The following is a 19889-nucleotide window of genomic DNA, read 5'->3' on the forward strand; positions in this document are numbered from 1 at the left end:
AACTTTAGAAAGAAAATTGGGAAAAAAAAAAACTTTTTAAAAATTTCCCGAGTAAAAGCCGCACCATGAGTTTCAGGAAGTTGGGCAGTGCCGTCTACTGTGCGGTGCAAGAAATACGGAACGTTTCGTGGTTACTGCCGCCAGGTGGGGCCCAAAAATCAAGTGAAAGCCAAAATGAAGCGTAAGGTTAGAAGTAGAATTGCCAGTAAGAATTAAGAACAAAATATTTAAGGAAAAAAAAAGTCGAGCATGGGGGCAGTGGCCACCACCTCCGTTACAAAGGGGGCGCTCCTAGCCGCAGCGATGCCCGCCCGTTACAAAGGGTGAGGCCAGCAAATCCAATCCAATCCAAGTCTGTTCGCTCCTCCGTTTTGCAGCCATTTCCTCGATCGCCCGAAGCATATCACGTACGATCTCACAATCTGAACGCATCACGGCCCTCCACCAGAAGACTACAACCGGCCGACTGAAACGGGCACCGCTTGTGGCCGTTTGCCACTGGATACTCGAAGCGTGGGCCACGGTTTCGTTCGAGACTGTGGAAACAAGTTTCAAGGTGACAGGGATATCAAACAGGCTGGACGGTATGGAGGATGACCTCATGTGGGACAAGGACGAGCCTGAAGCATGATGACGTTCGGAGGAGCAGGAGGACAACGACGAGGAGTGATGTTTTGGACACGGGACGAGCCTGAAATCCCAACGAGTTTAGTGGAGGAGGACGAGGAGTTTTTTTAACAATAATAAAGGCAGGTAACACCGCAAATAATTTTTTTTCGCTGTCTTTTTTCTCATGTAATTGCCGCACCCCCCGATTTTCACCCCAATCTCGAAAAAAAAAGTGCAGCCATTACACGCGTGTATACGGTATTTGCTTGCATACAAGTGGGCAGGGCCTGGTGGACACAGCATGAGCAAACACGCGGCGACTAAGACATAGAGATGGCTTCTCCACACATCCCGGTGTAAGGGGGAGAAGCATCCGGAAGCAACCAAGGAAATGATCCCAGCTCGTCATTGGCTTCTACGAAGCAGAATTTTTTATTAAACTTTTTCACGCTTGAGACAATGCAAGTACGGACTGAATTCTGTGAGAGGTAATGCTAACCTACACTTTTATGCAGTATATGCAGTGAAAGTCGATTCTAATGACTTTGTACCCCATTAAACAGTCGGATTTTTTTCAAAATTAGGCTGTTCGAATCTTATGTTTTCCCGGATAATACTTCAGTACAGAAGAAGAAGAAGCTTACAACACAAGCGAAGGAAAAAGACTCGTGCCGGACGCGCTGCCGTTGACCAGCTGAGCTCCCTGCCCTATCGTCTTGTTGTTCAGCGCTCCGACGTCTTACCCCCGTTGTAACAATAAGTTGTTTTCCCAGCATTCTTCAAAAATGCATCAATGAGGTTTTGCTGTAAATGCAGTATTTGAACAACCTTGAAATAACATATAGCTAAATGCAGCTATTTATAAGTCTTTGACTACAGTATAACCCCATTACATCAAAGTTTGGCATGAAATTCATCCGTTATATCCAACATTCTTGAAAGTACTACAACAAATTCATGCAAACAACCCTGCTAATAAAACCAAGCAAAATGTGTTTCAATATGCGCACACAAGATGAAAAAACGAATGATAATTTTTTAACTAAAACCTTAGTATAAACATGAAATCTCGCCTTTTCAACGTTATAGAGAAAAAATGAACACGCAAGTTGTCCCCGCACATCAATAGGTTTAAAAACCCTTGGCCACGTCGGCAGCCTCTGTGCTGTTCAGAGCTCATTTTTCTCTTTCCGGTTCACTGTCATCAGCAATAGCATCATCTGAAGGAATCACCTGAGCAGAGATTTCTTGGTTGGTATTTACTTAATCGCTGTAGATAACATGAAAAAATTGCTCACTGAAAAAAATTTACAAAAAGTTGACAAATCACGAATATAAGAAAATGAATATTGTATGAAACATTTTTGGAATATACGAAGGGTGGTACAATGCCAGATTTCTTAATTTTGAAAATATGGCTTGCTTAGGCACGTTTTCTTTTTGTGTAACTCTTTCAGGACCGTGGTATAAAGCAAGGCAGTCTGGATGGTCTTAGAAATTTTTTTTATTAAATGAAATATTCATTGTCTCTGCCATAATGTATACTACAATGCATCCGTATTGAGAGGGTCTTTAGAATACATACAAAACTTTCTGTTGAACTTTATACATGACACAAAGAAAAAATCTTACTCTGCAAACTTGCTGAAATACATACGAAATGAAAGAAAGCATGAACATCAAAACAAAACCTTGCAATAAAAATAACCCAGAATATAAAAAATATGCTACACTGTCTCTTCTATTACATCTAAAACTTTAGCACACCTGTCTGCCGTTTCTCTTGGTGCTATTCTGAGCGGAGGTCATGTTAAACTAAACTAACACAATCAAATTACAAACAAACTACAGTAAAAGCTCGTTAATTCGAACTTCACAGGACCGGGAAAAAGAAGTTCGAATTATCCGATGTTCAAATTATCAATGGCCTCGAAAAAACTGACCAAAACCGTTTGTACTACGGTAAATGTACCGTATTTAGTCGCATAACGAACTCGCTCACATAATGAACCCACCCAGCCCCAATTTGTGCCTACGAATCTGAAAAAAAAAAAAATAATAATAATAATAATAAAGGCGTCAGTCGTTAGCGAGTCCCTGTTTCGCGCCTTCACGGTCCACAACACATGCAGTGCGCCAAGATGCTGCGCGGCAATAACGGCGTGTTTATCTTTTGACTTTAGCTCGGGCAGGGAGGAGGAAAGCGAACTTTGCAAAGTGCCAGCGCTTATCCGGTTGTGCAAGCCTCCTTTTAAGTATGTTCGCTTTATCATGCTATGAGCGACTTGGGTGGGCGGCGCCGTCTACTGCCACTCCAATCATCGGAGCGAACGGTGTTAAAAGCTGGCGTCATGATCGCGGCTGACTCGCGTGCTTCCGTTGACGGCTGATGGGTAGAAGGATGGATGGCTATCGCAAAAAAAAAAAAAAAAAGTTTAACCCATAGTGCCAGTCCAAGATCAGCCTTTTATGGGCATTGGCTGGGACCGCGCCGACAGTACTTATCCCTATTTCCAAATTAACAGGGTTGGAATTAACAAGCATTTAGTTGAGAGCTACGGAGGTTGCGCAGAAAGGAGAGCACGCAGCCGCCGCCGCGCGGCCATGCACTGACCTTGTCGCGGCCGCGTCCCCTCCCTTCAACGCCGCCAGCCGCCACGCCGGTCGTGGCGCCTAAGTTTTACCCAGTCTTCCATGGTTTTACCTGGTTCCTTATTCTGTCCCCGTTTTGGATGTGCGCAGCCTCTAATTATGCCTACCGATCACGGAGGTGTTTTTTTTTTTTGCCGCGTGATGTGCGCCAAGCCGCCCAGAAGCGGCGGCGCGTCGTTCGAATTATCCGTAGCGGAACAGATTCGTGTTCGAATTAACGGGCTTTTTTTATACACAGATCTCTATGGAGCTTGGCCGGACCAAGTAGTGTAGTTCGAATTATCCGAAAATTTGAATTATCGAGGTTCGAATTAACGAGCTTTCACTGTAATATGTTATGTACTGAAGTTCATTCTGATAACACTTAAATTGCTAAAAATGTTCGTTTACAGCTTGGTCTTTCACTGCTTATCACCCAGCTCACAGTTTTTTGCCTTTTCAAACTTTCGTGGTTTATGGCTGGCATGTTAAGTGGCACATTTTTCAGAGAGTGGCATACCGTGATCAAGTTTGGCAACAAAACTGAAAATCTGTTTTAGAAGTTGTTCTCCGAAATATAAGTGCTGAAACGCCACTCAATGTGGCTCAGGAGCTTTCCTTGTTGCTGAAACCCTAGCAAATGGAAATTAAACAGCGGGAACTCAGAGCGAGCCCGTGAAACTGGTCAAAAGCAAACCAAGATTGAAAGTATGCTTTCCTTGGGCTCAATTATCCTCAATCATCCTAAATGAAGTCAGAGCTTCGCAATGTCATATTCGGACTCTTTGCTACTGCTGTCATAAAAAAAAAAGAATCCGCGAATGGCACCAAATTTGCAGCGTGTCCTGATGAGAGTTCAATGCCATTTTTGTTGACATTTGCGACCACATCACTCCGTATAAACACTTCTACATCACTGCCTGCGGCAAAAAAAGAAAAAAAAAAAAGAGAGAAAAGAAAAAAATGTGAATCGCATGTGAACCAAAACTACAGTTTTCAGACTAAGTGGGACTATGTGTTTCAAAACACTGAAATCTACATTCAGCAGCCTGTCATACACCACTCTTCATATATGGGCGGCCTCTGGGGTGGTCATAAAAGAGCCCAAATCATATTAGGCACAAAAAAAAAAAAAAAAAAAAAAAAACGGAATAGTATAATTGCTGTTATGCAATTTTAATACCCTGCAATGGTTACGCCAGCTTGTTTCAAGAGCCTGAGTGACAGAGTGACAACAAATGATTCATCAGATTATATTGCAGTTTTTCACGGCTCATTTGACCTACAGCCACCTCGAACATTATGATCAACATTCTATTGTCGAAACTGAAATCAAAGCTAACAGAAGAAATTCGATTAGAAATTATTCAGCAGTCTAGGGAAATACCATGAGATGATATCTATAGTACTTTCCAAAACATAATTTCAAAGAAGAAAACACATAAGGAAAACTTGCTATCAGTCCTCTGAGTCAGGACCACAATGATATTACCCTTTCCTTGACTGACTTGTGAACTGAAGAACCACTATCCATTCAGATCTCCTGCTGCTTTCTAGCCCTGCCAGAAGCAAGTTTCACAGCTGTGTGTAGCAACACTGATGCACTCAATTTTGCAGCTCCACGATACAATATGAAGGCTTGCATTGTATTCTCTTCGCATTTCTACTCCCAGCCGGCTGGCATCCCAACAATATGGCTGGTGCTTTGTGCATTCTAACTATGGTCATGTAGCTTCCTTTTTGGCGATACACGAAATGCTTTCAACGTTTTCTTTTTTAGTTGAACGTGGCAAGTTTCTTGCACTTCCACATGTGTACACTAGATAGTTTGTGTGCAGCCAATAAATATCATGCAGCCCCTGCACTGACAACTAGAAGTAGCAGAAGAGCAAGATCAGCATGGGTTCATGCCACTTGCAATACCCGTGTGATGTCTCGCGCATGGGCATTACGAACGGCACATCCCGAGGCTGTGCAATGTCAAGTTGTGCAGCAAGGCACTGCTGCCCGAGAACATGGAATGAGTAAGTGAACAGCATTGTTCACACTCAGGGCCCACCCCCTAAGAGGCATGCCATCATAGCAGGGTCATTGCTGAAATTTGAGAAAGCCTAGGCTGAGCAACTACTGACATCGATACGAGGCTACTCCAGCCTGCCCTTAAACTTTCAACACCAATGCCACTGCAATCACCACGGGCATATGTTTCAGTACAACCCTATAATGCCCTACACACTGAGCTGTAGTCATAAATGAAGTGGACCATGCCACTTCTCAAATATGTTACATGAAAAAAAAAGAAACCCTGCTTCTGCTTTGCAAGGCTAACCCAAGACAGCAACAGTGTATTCAAATTACTCACCCAGCATCCTGAGCCTCATGAGCCCGAATGATAGAGAGGAGGTTGTTCTGCTGGAGAAACTCGCAACATGCTGCATAGCTGCAAGAAAGAAGACAGTGTGCAGTCACTTCCAATCCGCCCACAAAACACCTGTTCCACACACCTCAAGATCTCAGGTTGCCGCTCCACCTCACCCCCTCTACTGCCCCTCTCACATTTTCTTATTATAAATATTCAGACATACGAAATCCAAACTGAACATAAACTCTCATTGAAGAAAACTGATGAAACCGCTCACTGCAGCACCAACTGCATTCGGAACATTATGCCAATACCAGGAACAGCATAAAAGTACAAGGACCAATAAAAAAAAAGACCACCAGGCATACACTTCAGCTATCTGTTAATTCAAACCACTTCCACTCCCGTGCCTACTCACATTCAAAATCCTATTAAATTACTTGATTTCAAATTCAAGAATATGAAATGTTTTCATTATTTTCATTCAGCAAGCCCACAGCCAACAACATATTGCCGTGTACCTCTCTGCGAACAAGGGAGATGTGAACAAGCTTGGTGTCATACTGATCCCATCGGTGTCTTCTGCCTTGTACTGGTTACAATATGCTACCTGAGCCCAGTTAACTAATTAAGTAGGTAGCTTAAACCTGTCGAAGTTTACACACCTGCTTTCCCACTAAATAATATAATTACACAACTTACGAGCTGTAGCATGGCACAAGCTTGTCACAGTGTACCACTCTTCAAAACAAGCTTATCCCCATTGAGAAATGTGGTAAGCTACATCTCTCTTTATAGCCCTTGCACACGGCTGCCGCACAGGCCTTTGAGAATCGGGTCCTTGAGAAAATGCACTAAGTGCACAGCTACGTGTAGGAGTGCTATGGCTTTGTCATCAATGGCCTCGGCAGTGAAGGCACCTATCCAAGACCTTTGGTTTTGGTTTGGTTTACAGGGTTTAACATCGCAAAGCGACTGCAGCTGGAACAGACGCCGTAATGGAGGGCTCCAGAAATTTAGACCACCTTGGGTTCTTAAACCTACACTGACATTGCACAGCACTCGAGTGCCTTGCTTTTTGCCTTCATCAAGAAGTGGCCACCGCAGCTGGGATTTCATTCAGCAGCCGAGTGCCCAAACCACTGAGCCACCACAGCAGGGCTCCAACCTTTGGCACCCAAAAGGAGCAGCTGTCAAGAAGCTGCAATCCTTACAGCACCCAACACAGAACATGAAAGGCAAAGAAAAAATGAAGATTGTGCTTGAAAACATGCTGTAACTATAAAAATGATTTGTCTTGTCTTACTTTTTGGACAAGTAGTTATATTCTTATGCAAAGATCTTAAAAACCAAAGAACTGCTGTAGCGACTGACAGCAACACTGAGTGCCTATGCTCACCAAGGTGAGAAAGCCAGAGGCTGCTGATGAGAGAAGCTGTCAGTACTTTTAAGGAATAAGATGAAATAAACTAAGCTTAGCAAGTGAATAAAATACAGCAGCTTCTTTTTGATAAAGCTCGCACTTCAGCCAGCTTATGAACAGCAACAAGTGCTGAAGTTCGATGACAGTTTTACCTTTGAGCTCTACCATTTTGCGGCACCACTATTCTTGCACAATTAAGTTTCTTTGGTGAAAAAAAGGCATCGTTGCTGGATAGGCCTTGAGTGTGAAGGGCATTTTCATAAGAAAGCCAAACTGACAAATACTGAAACCGTGGACAAATTCCAATATGAGTGGTTTTCTGCACACTCCAGAAAATGCCAGAAAAAATCCTGTGGAGCCATTAGTCATGCCCATGCAACTTTGTGCAAAGTAAACATTCATACAATGTCTCGGTCCACATATTCCCACTGAACACGTTAATTTTAACAAACAACTTCCAAGAAAGAATTCTACAGAAGCACCGACTTCAAAGGAAGCATGTTACAACACAGGCTCCCCTCATAATTAAACAGCCACGGCTGACTATGAGCAAGCAGAGGGAAGGGGGTGCCCACCTATAGAAATATGAGCATCCACGGACGCTATTGTGACTAAAATGCTCCGCATTCTTCTCATTGCCGAAGTCTTCAAGTGGATCCGACCATAGCAGGTCGCACATGGGACCAAAAGCAGGCGGCTCCTTGAACCTGTCCAGCTGCATGTGCCAAAGCAAGAGGTCAGACGCTGCACGGGCACCAGAGCAACCACGTCAAGTTGCCACCGTCAAATGCGCTCGGCAGCTCGAATCAGGCCGGCTACACAGCACACTTCCCAAGCACTCTATAATGAGCAGCTACTTTTGAGAAAGCAAAACTACACCAGGCCCAAATCATGCGGTACACACACTACGAAGGGCTCTCTGCGTAAAAGTGCAATAGGCCCTTAGGTAGGGATTAAATGCGTTAAAGACATTTAAATAGTACTTGGCAGACAATCGTTCAAGTACTCACAGCACAACTTATTTTATGCATTACACAGATACACAGTACACAAGAGCATATGTGCATGTTAGCTGCACCTGATGCTCCCGCCATAATCTGCGCACAGCTAGAAAAGCTGGAAGCACGTACACAGCACACTGAGAACAGCTATAGCTGACTGTCTGCTGCTGCTCGTAAATCCATGTTTGGAGGAAAGGGTGAAACAAGCTATCTCATCCAAGCGAAAAAAGCAGAACAGAAAAACAAAAAAAGGATTACTCAATGAAGTAAGCTAATTTTGCAGCAGCAGCAGCTGTTTCAGCCGCTCTCCTCAGCAAGTCAAGATCTGCTCCGAAGCAGCACATTACAAGTGGCACATTCACTGCTCTCTAAACGCCCGTGTCAAGCTTTCAGTGACCACTATCAGATGGCACCAACAGTCACTGAAGTATAGCATAAGCATGTTCCTTTTCACCCAGGTGCTCTGTGTACAATGAAATCACCGAATGCATTTAAACCCCCAAATAGCATACAATGTAACATACCGTATTTTCCAGTGTATAATATGCACCCCTGATATTTGAGAGGCTTTCAACAAAAAAAAGTTTGTATATAAGACGCATCCTTGTACAAGACTTTACCCAGTTAGAGCACTGAGACTTACACCTGCTTCCACAACTTCCGCAAAATGATCCGTCTGTTAGAACACCTCTTATATGGCACGAAATGATAAACAAAGGCAACCCTCACGCCAAAAAAAAAACTCTCAAACAGCTAGCTAGGCAGCACAGCAGCACTTCCCAACTCAAAGCCTTCAAGGGCTTCATGCTTTGACGGGCGACCGAAACGTTGGGCAATTTCTGGTGGCACTGCTGCTGAGACATCCATTTCGCACTCGCAGAGCTGCTCTGATCATTGCCCCACTTAGGTTACCGGGCACAGTACACGCAGGAAACACATACGCAGCAGCCACCAAATGAAGTTGCAAATGGAAACTTGCAAAGTGAATGGCTTTGTCCTGCTGGTTTGTCTTGGCAGTGTGGGAGGGCAAGGAGAGCATACAATGCCATTTTTTCGCACTTCGTATTGCTAATGCTTGGGGCCGTGAGACAGCCATAGGTAATCGTAGAAGTCATTGCCACTACCGCTTCAAGATAAAATTCACCTAGAAACGTTGAGCGAAACGAAAATGCACATAAAACGCACCATTGCGTATGATGCATTAGCAAAGTTTTTGTAAGAAAACCAGGTCTTATACCTCTGTCACACGAGCATATTTAATGTCATTCGAATCTAATGTCATTCGATGCATCGAATGTCATTCGGTTTCTTTCGGTGCTACACGGTAAAATATAATGTCATTCGCAAATGGTAGCAATTCCGGTCAGCTACAAAAAGTGCTGCACTTAAGGAGCATCAGTGCGCATAAAAGGCGTTTGAAATCACTGTGTAACATTTTAAAGCTGATCAAAACATTTCTGTACGATAATTCAAGCGAAAAACATTACTTTTGGCTGTGCTGTAGCACTTTAGCCATAAAAATCCAAGCCAAGTATAGAGTCATCCAGAAATCCGAAATATGTAAACAAACAATATGGCTGAACACAGCGGAGCGCGGATACACAGTGCAGAGACGCACGGAGACACGCAGAGCATGCAATTGGCGTCCAAACTGTGAGGCGCTCAGTCAAAACTTTAAATAATTCCGAGATAAACATACGGGGAGATGCGGTTACCAAGGAACACAGAGCCCAAAATGTTCGTGAGTCGCTGTCATTACTGGACCACTGATGTGACCGAGAGTAATGCCGTTCCGCGAGAGCCTGCAGTGCTATTTACACCTAAATTAACAGGTTTTAAAACAAAACTTTAGAAATATAATTTTTAAATTTCAATGTGCGCAGAATATGTTGTTGCGTTACTTGTTTCTGCTGCGTATCTGGCGTCAAGAGTACACATTTGGTTCGCGATCAATAAGTTCCCCAAACTCATTCGATGAAGAAAATCATTCGAACCTAATGACATTAAATTTTCTCGTGTAGCATGAGAATAATGACATTAAATGCTAATGTCATTCGATACGAATGACATTAAATTTGCTCATGTGACAGGCGTATTATACACAGGAAGACATGGTAATCCCACACAGTAACATTTTCCTAGGAATATAAAATAGCCAGATGAAAAGTTCATTTTGATGCTCTCCCAGGGGTGGAGGCATGGCAGGGACAACTATCCCCTTTCCCTTTTCTGTCTCTCAAACTCTTAAGCAAGTACCCTTGTGGATCACACCAAAACCAGGCTCATTTTAAGGGGAGATGCTACTCGAAGACACTTTTTCTTTAATATTTGACTTAGAGCTATGAAACTCTGGTTAATAATTCAGTTTTTTATGCTGATTTCAAATCTGCAATTAGGTTTATTGTAAGTTGCATAGTTTTTGTTCTGTTTAGTGACAGTGTGTAAAATATACATTCTTTTGCCCCCCTTCTTTGTCATACTAAACTTCCATAAACACACATCGTTGATGGCTCATTTTGATCCATATAAACTGTAGAGTGCCAAAAACTAATAATAAAGTACATATTAAGTATGCTAATGACATGAAAAATTTGAACCTGGCAAGTCTACATTGTCAAGACACCACCATGTGGTAATTATTTTTTTTTTTGTAATATTTGATAGTATTTATTTTTGAAAGAGATAATGGCACTCCTCATGCCTCAGAGAAAATGTTTGCAAAATTTCATTCAGATATGAGCATCAGAAGTACCAAAAACATGAAGGGCAAATACTGAAAATTGCCCAAAATTGCATTTTGAGAAAAATGCATTTGAAGTTAAAATTGCATGTTTATTTAAAAAAGAGAGCTTCAATTCCGATCAAACTTTGGAACAAAAGGAGAAAATTGTCCATAAAGCAGCCACTGGCACTAGAAACTTCCTGCAGCATATGTCGCTCCCTCGTGACCCTTGCGAGTGGACTCTGACATGCGCTTTTTTTCTTCAGTGTGCGGCGATTTGCGTTCGCTTCCGCAGTCAGCTTCAAGGACATTTGTTTCTGCGTTGTTATTTCTCTGGATGTGCCAAGCTATGATGCATTGGCTTGTGGAGTCCAATAATTGAGGAAAATCGCACTAGCTGCTCATATCCAATTCCTATAAAACAGGCCACCACAGCAGCTTTGACGTTGACGGCGAAGCTTTCATCCGAGCTCCCGCTGTCAATCTCTGCTCGCATCCCTGCACGCCATAACTCGCCACAATCAGTATGTTGTGGAAAGCACACATTGCGGTCAGGCAGAGTTCTCACAGAGTAGTTCAAGAAACGAAGCGAGTCTGCGCTTTGCGGCCGGTTCCCGAATAATGGAAGTCCTGAACACTGGCTTGGGCAAATCGCGCCACCCACAAGAACGTTCACCACTGCCAAGTCAGTACATCGCAGGCTATTTCCTCACCTTAGAAATGCCCAATCTTTTTTTCCGAGGCACTCACACAATCTAACGCCGCTTCGAATTCCTCGGAGGCATCTGAAACGCTGGAGGGATCGGCGTCGGTTCCACTAGGCCTAACTGCCACAGGTCGAGTTGTCACTGGACGAGCCTTCTCTTTCGATTTTTGCCAACGTCCTCTATATTTGTGAACAGAACGGTATTTCACTCCTCGGTGACTGCGCTGGTTCAATTGTGCTTCATCCATGACGAAGATAAAGTTGCCGAACCATCGTCACTCGGAAACGCACCTCGACGTAGCATGGAGCCAGCAAGTGGGCTTCGCCACATGCACGCGCGCGGCGGCCAATGGCGAGGCTCGATTCGTACCACGTGATTTAAAAACCAGTCGCAGTGCTTGAAAAATGCGACGTAGGCATGCTTTTTTTTATTATTACTTGTGTTTTAGACGCCGGGCAACTGTGGTGATTGGGAGAATGCGGCTTGGCTGATCTCACGTGATCCGCAACGGCGATCAACTGCGCTATGCCGACCGCGGGACGCTCGAAGATAGCATACTTTCGGTCATTTAACTGCCACCGTGCGCTCTTTAAACGTAATTTCAGCCCATTTCCTGTTTAAACTCAGCTTTGATTTTTATTTTCATGAAAGTAGAGATACTAAACTTGACAAAACAAGTAAAAACAAAAAATCAGTCATTTTCGAAAAAACCCGCATTTTTCGACCCGCATCTCCCCTTAAAAGGACTAATGACCACTCTCTCTAGACACTAGCCAAATATGAAGGTATCAGGTTGCACGAACAGTAACAATGTCAATGAAAGTCGCATATGAGTTAAAGTAACTACAACTACAGAATAGAATTTCTTCGACTAGGCCATGTCCGAGTGAAGTGAGAGGTGCCTTTCTAGCAAAGAACCGCTGAAAAACTAGTGGGTAGTCGCAACATACAGAATATGACAGACTGCGGCCACCGAGGGCAGAAGGAGAAGCAACCCCTCACCGTTTCCAAATAGGAAATTGAGTGCAGATAGCAATAAAAACACTGGGTTTCATGTAACATGCACAAAGGTTAACAGAGTACAGGCATGTCTGGAGAGAGAAAGGAAATTTAGTACCGCTAATGAACATCAAGTGTAGAGTTTCTTTCACTTAACTCTTTACACACTCCCCATAGGCCATCAACAACATATAACTGCTCATTTCACAAGCCTCAACTAACTAGTCTGGTAGTTTGGCACTACTTAGCCACTTCTAGGTTTTCATGCAGCCCACATTTTTCATCACTCAGCAACTTAATTTTCACAACGGTCTTAAAAGTTCGCAAAATTTGTGTAGACCTCTCACCAGGCCATGCGTGTGATTCTGCTGCTTCCACTATATTTTGATGACTGCAGTACAGAATAGTCTAAAGACAACTTCACGAGCTCTACTTCGTTCCAATAGGGGGGCGTCTTAACCACTGAGCCAACGTGACAGAGCACAGATTTTTTTGTTTAATGACTTGAGCTCCAATCATGAGTCAGGTGACAATTGGCCTGAAACATCATCTAGTGGCTCTAAGTAAGCATGCTTTCAATTTCAGCTTGCTCCTGAGTAGTTATCCGTGCTCACTACATGTTCTCACTGTTTTACAAGAAATGCTAGTTAATCTGAACTTCAAGGCATCTCAGAAAAAAATTTTTCAAGGTATCCCAAGTTTGGACTATCGAATGACTGAAAAAAAAATTTATACTGATAAGAACCACTTCCGTCAGGGCAACTTTACTGGAAGAAAGACCCCCAGGGGAAAGTGATCTCCTGCTTCTTATTCTTAGTTCACATCTTCATCGATGCTTTACTATGCGCACACCGTCGAGAGTGTCACGGAAGAACTGGCTCTAAATGTCCTCAGCCTGCCTGGCATCCCAAACAGCGCAATGCAGTAGCGGCAGTGCCCACTCAAAGCAGTCTGCACAACGTGTGGGGAGACTTAAAGGCCCACTGTCCACCCTCTGGTCGAAATTTTTTTTTCCGCGGTGGCTGTGAGGCTTCGTCCCTACAATGCAAGGCCGCAAAAAGTTTTTGAAAAGAGTAATTAATAACGGAGTTACAGCTTACAGCCACCGCAATCAACCGATTTTGCGCTTCCCTCTCCTTCCGTTCCCTCTTAGAGGTTTTTCACTCTCCTGCCCAGTCGTCTAGCCTCCGCAAGACAAATTCCCCTTCCTCTTCACCGTTTGGCGGGAGGTGGAGCGTGGCACTCCGCGTGCGTGAAAAAAAAAAAAAACGGGCGAGGGAGCGCGCGCAGCTGGATTCAGTCTGGCTGTGGCGAGGGAAAAGCGTGCAGCGAGCGGTAGACACCCATCCTTCACCCTCAGACAGCGAGACGGACCAATGGACGTCGTTTTCAACAAATACGTCATAACTGTGGCTCGACGGGCCGGCACAGGGAACGGGAAAGCTGGCTTCCCGAAGGAGAGCATGAGAGAGCTTTGATTTGTATTTTCGTTACTTTGCGGCACGCGTGTCATTGTAACATTTCGCAAAGACTATCTCCGGTACCTGATCGAAACACTGGGCTCCTTCACTTAAAAAGTCCTTCCCTGGACAATGGCCCTTTAACCGCACCATACACACACTTGTGGTGCAACGGAAAAACCACAGATGGAAGCGAGGGAAATGTGCAGTGCTGCCAATGAGCACCTGAAACAGAGCAGAACTTGGCTCTGTAGTCTGTTGGCTGATGCACAGCTGACAGCCGCTATTATCATGGGCTAGAATGAAGCTCGTACAAAGCGAAACTGACGCCAAGACGAAATTATTAGTTTAAGACAAGGTTGTCCCCACTTTGCCACGCCTGCAGTTGCATGGACACGTGCATCGTTGACTTAGCAGCATGCTCTTGTTCAGGTCTGAGTACAGCTACTTTGACAATCGCTTACCCTGCTGCCGACCATAAATGGATGCAACTTGCCTTATTAACTGTTGCAAGTATCCCGCTGCCCATATGACACCATAGCAGTACACACAGGCATTGACCAAGGCAACGCTGTTTTTCCAAATTAACATAGGTCAAATGAATTAACTCTTGTGTGCACGTCTCGGACATAAGAGCTCATTAATTCGAATTAATTAATGCACCTCAGAGGTGACATACCACAGAAAAGGGTCATCCTATACCCTCTATCCAATGCCATGACCAGACTGAATATGTACTACTGGCTGCAAAAGTTTACAGCATGCGTGCATGCGGAAAAATCATTTCGGAGCAGTCACATGATCAAACCACCCGAAGTGTTCCCAGATGAAGGGACACACACACTCCATCTGCTAGTAACAAAACCACGTGAATGAGTTGCAAGCCAGAGAATTAATGTTTTTCTTTAAGAATATGTGTCACGTAACTTTTGCAGCCGATAGTTCTTTAAATACCATAAATAGCTCCATTTTTATAATATGTTATAGCAGGATTCTGTAAATATCATGAACTTTTCTATTTGCTTTAGTGACTAACCCTGCACCTACATTACCTCACACATAGTTATTACCACACAGTACCAAGATGCTACATTATGTAAAGACCCCTAAACATGGATATAAAGGCCCGCTTTAATCAAGTAGAGCAAACATGCCTGCATAGCCGAAGAGTAGCATGTCTGACTCCGTGTCCAAGAGTTCCTGTGGGTTCGATTCCCACCTCACCCTCCATCTCAAAGGACCTGCCTGGGAGACAGCTCCTGCCATGTCGGCCATGCCATGCAATCTTGTGAGGTCATACAACCCAGAGCTCCTCAATACTACCAGTTGTGAAACTTCCCATAGCACCCATGTATCAAAAAACGGCAAAATTAGGGTGTTTACGAATAGTGGCGGCGCCCGTGGCCATTAAAGAAAACTGCGTCTAAATTGCAAACTTTCTGGTTGTTGATAAATGCACAACCATTATGAAAATAAAATTTGTTGAAGTCTTGCAGCGGCAAAAATTATTAGGACAACAGCCATATAGTTAATTAGGATGGAAAAAAAGGAGAGAAATATTTTATTTCCAAACGGCAATGGCGGCAATAGCAAAGAGCTTGTATTGAGCACTTCCAGATGGCACGACAATTCAGAGACACCTGAAAAATGCATACAAAATTCGATCACTTTTTGAAGCGGAGTTTCGCAACTGGTATGATCCAAAAGCTCCGATACAACTCGCCAACCAATCAGTGCCCACGCCTGCAAGTCATGCTTGGTTGGTTTGGTATATAGGGTTTAACGTTCCACAGCGACTCAGGCTATGAGAGACACCGTAGTGGAGGGTTCTCAAAATTGCGACCACCTGGGGTTCCTTAACATGCATTGGCATCGTACAGCACAAGGGCGCCGTGCTTTTTACCTCCATCGAAAAGCGGCCACCTAGCTGGATTTGATCCTGCATCTCCAGGTACAGCTGTTGAACACTCTAAACACTGCACCATCGCAGTGGGGCGAAGCCAGAGTCATGCTCATGATTTTTTTGTTCGCAGTGCCAACACCACCCAATCTTCAGATTTGGCCCTTGATGTTACAAATATAACAGATCACATAAGGCTGCTACAGTCAGACCCAGATATATTGAACTCGAAGGGGATCACGAAATAATTCCATACAGAAATCGGCTTGTGACGGCACTTATGATGCGAAAAAACGATACCGTATTTGTCGCGTAATCAACCCACTCGCATAATGAACCCAGCCTCCAGTTTTGCGCCCAAAAATTTAGAAAAAAAAAAAAAATGAAACGTTAAGGCCAGCTCGCTCATATGCAAGCGATTGATCGATTTCAGCGACAAGAGGCAGCGGCAGAACGAAATATTTCCAACTTGTTGGCACTGCGTCCCTCTCAGCCACTGCGGCAGCGCAAAAAAAGGTTTCTGTGTCGCCGCGGCAGAAATCCCGAGCGTTTCCACTAGCATGTCGATGACACGCACCCCTCCGTTTCGTCACATTCGCAGCTCATTTCTTGGCAGCTTGCCAAGATGCTGCACAGCGATAACGTCACTGCGTGTTTATCTTTTGGTAACTCCTGCGGTGGCGGGAAGCGAACTAGGAAGAGTGCCCGTGATGGCTTGATTGCACAAGCCTAGTTCGATCTATCACGCTGCACTTGGGGCGGCGTAGTCCACTGCCACAAAATCATTGGAAAGCGTGATAGCTACAAATGCTGTTTGAAGCGAAAAATGCTAAAAGCCGGTGTCATGACCGCATGCTTTCGTTGATTCATACATGGAAGGATAAATGACTTCAGTAAAAAAAAAAAAAAAAAAAAAACAAAAAACAAAACAAAACAAATCTGCCGCTTCTCAACATCTGTGGACGCCATATCTTACGCTACGCACAGCATATAGCACAACGATAAGAATGGACGCCTCTTGAAAAAAAAAAAAAGATCTGCCGCTTCTTAACATCCGCCACGTCAGCCACTGCACGCAGAGGGTTCGTAACACGCGCTGGAGAAAGCGTCAGACGTTCTTTCTGAAAACGGCTGAGCTGGCTTGGCGCATGCGTAGCTCGTGCTACTGCGAACGAAGGCTGGCAGCGAGGAAGGAGAGAGATAGCTCGACAAAAGAATAGGCACACTCTCGCGCTTCGCTCAATCGCGTTTTTCCCCTCTTGTTCCCCACCGGTTCTCTCTGGTTCATTCACGCACATGGCTTGTAAACGCACTTTGCTGGTGCGGGGGAAACGATAACCGCAGCGCTGCTCTAGACCCGCTGTCGCCGAACTGTCCCCTTTGATTCCTTCCACGCGTGGCTTGAAAACGTCATGCGGCAAACGGCCGAGGGTGATGCGATCGTCTTTGGGGAAGGCACACTTTCCAGTGCGTGGTGCGGAGTTCGATATATTGAACGCCCGGTGAAACTGAGTTCGATATATGACGTGGCTTTCGTATATGTTTGGATGGGATTTTCAAGGGGACATTCCGTGAGTTCGATATAACCAAAATGCGATATATCCGGGTTCGACTGTATTACAAAAGTGGCAATTCCAAGTGTGCATTAAATGCTCAAAAGGTCTGCTGCGACGCTCAACGACTTCCTGTTGAACCTTTACGTGCATATAGAGCGGTCTAAAGGCAATTCGCCTTATAATTCAGTCACACGGTCATTTTCAAAGGCGATTGAGTCGATAGCCTTCAAGATTTTCAATCCCGATCGAACTCGATGGAGTTGTGCCGCTGCTACACGGCAAAACTCAAAGGCTGTTGAAATAGTTCTGGTGTTTGGCGCCAAACTTTTGAGGCGCCACTACCATTGCTTTCGGTTTTGCTTAAGGAACTAAAATTTCTCTATAAATGCAAAATAAAATATAACTGTCGCCTTTTTTTTTAGTAACTGCAGGTGTTTAATTGTTATTCAAGAACATTTTTTTTTTTTTTTCAACGCGTTGACGTTCATACGGCTGTGCTTTTCATTATGTTGCTTTTCTCGGCGGCACAGGTTACAGTGATAGCACATAAATAATGCGCCTTAAAAAAGAGCAATGCTATCTTAAAATTATTAAGAACTTTAACATTTCACCATGCAAATTAAAGATATAAAATAACGCTTGTTCATGTTTTTGTATTGTAAACGTGCTGTGCACGTGTGTGCGTGTGACGCTCCTCGGGTCAACGCTAGCAACCTTGCAAACGTTCAAGGGCCTTTGAGATCTCGAGAGTTCCGAGCTGCTCCGCTAACTCGATACGACTATCGACTCAATGGTCATTGAAAACGACCGTGTGGCAGCTTTCGAAGGCCTTGGAGTCGAAAGGCAGTCGGTTCGAGGGCCTTCGAAATGCCCGTGTGACAGCGGTATTAGTTACACGGTATTATTCGTATCAGCACTAAGTGCCTACAAGCAATATACCTTTTTACTTTCACTACACCAGTCGAAAACTGCTTCCAGTCACATAAAGCACGCCATACAATCCCTCCTCCTGAAGCCAGCGGCAAACACCGACCCCTGACGACAAAGAGTAATGGGTGAGGATGCTAGTAGCAGGGTTAGGCAGACATGGACAGGTATATTAGCAGCACTGGGAGCACGAGTATGAAATCAGACGCATATTTGTTCCTGTCACTCTGCCTAGACCAGCTTGCAAAGCATCGTCACGTTTTTGCACAACCAATGTCATGCCCCTCCCCCCCCCAAAAAAATGACCCGTCTCCTTAGCAACAAGCCACACCCGAGGACAGCTTCCTGCGGCTATACAGCCAAAGCTACAGGGCTGACATGCATCAGAATATAATCCTGCGAGAAATTTCACAGATCACGCTTTAGAGTACTGTGCTATTTTGGAATTGTTCACGTTACCAATTCAAGATTCGACTACAATAATGAACAGCATGGAATTACTATAGAGCATTAAGACGTTAGTAACACCATGCACAAGCAGATGGCTGTGCTGCCCGTCATGAAGACCGTAAAAAGCTTACGTGGCTGCATCTCCCTGTCAGTTTCTGTACACTTTCACAAAATCACAATGCTCTTGTTTTGACCAATGCACACTGTGAGGGCTACTAAAAGTCACAATTTTAGATTCACATAGGCTTTCAATGGTGCAAAAGGACACATTTCGGTGTAGTTAGCAGGTCCAAAACTATCAATCCAACGTAAAGGCAGAACTGAAACAGAAACCAAAGCTGAGGTCAAGTACGCGTGAAGTACTTGGTGTAGTAGACTGGTGAAAGCGATGCTCCTGTAGCCTTGGCCAGATCGACACAGAAAGCTGTCCCCAAGCACAGATCATCAGAAAACCAGCAAGGATTCACTATATAGTCCCTAAGCTCAAGACTAAAATCTATCATGAATTAATAATGTGATTGTAGCCTTGCATACTACCTGCTGATAATGTAACCTGTTTGTGCTGCACTCTCTTTTTCCTTGATTATGGGTGTATGCCATGCTCCTTGTTCACATTTGTTTTTTGCTGACCTGTTCTCAGTACTTGCTATGGCATAATATTCCGTCTGCTAGCCTGACTACTAGCATGCATGTCCATTTTTAATTATCAGCTTATACTTACTTTTCCACACGAAGTTCTTAATTTTGTTACTGTTTGCCCATGAGATTGTTATAATTCTCAATTATTTCATGTGTTAAAATGCGGGTGTGATGCATCTGCATCTCATCGGAACTGATTTTACCGATAGCTAAGCAGAAACAGACAGAATGTTCATGGTAGGATGGCAAAGGTGGAGAAAGATGAGCAAAATTTTGAACTAGACATGCTATGCCTCCATGGCACTGCTCCTCATAATGACGAAATGAACAAATGGGCATCATGAGCTTTACATATTCATTCGGATGCAAATTAACAAATAAAAGTAAGTAGAGGTGTTTGAGTAGTGAAAACAGATGATTAAAACTTCGATAATTTGAATTTCTGGATAATTCAAACTGTACTACTTGGTTTGGCCAAGATCCCTAGAAGCGCGTGTAAAAAA

The 19889-nt window shown here is 44.0% G+C and overlaps 1 protein-coding gene across 2 annotated transcripts in view; it reads right to left on the reverse strand.

Moving 5' to 3' along the window:
- The window catches only part of LOC146184668 (serine/threonine-protein phosphatase 2B catalytic subunit 2-like), a 115220-nt gene that overhangs the window by 47497 nt on the left and 47834 nt on the right, over positions 1–19889 (reverse strand). For both annotated transcript variants that reach the window (XM_084609442.1, XM_084609443.1), the window contains exons 5-6: positions 7601–7740; positions 5603–5680 (exon numbers count right to left, since the gene is read on the reverse strand). In XM_084609442.1, the coding sequence (XP_084465568.1) occupies positions 5603–5680; positions 7601–7740 (218 nt within the window). The remainder of the gene's footprint in view (positions 1–5602; positions 5681–7600; positions 7741–19889) is intronic.

This window comes from Amblyomma maculatum, chromosome 7 (genome assembly GCF_055883805.1).
Source record: "Amblyomma maculatum isolate TAMU_Amacu chromosome 7, ASM5588380v1, whole genome shotgun sequence".
Taxonomy (NCBI): Eukaryota; Metazoa; Arthropoda; class Arachnida; order Ixodida; family Ixodidae; genus Amblyomma; species Amblyomma maculatum.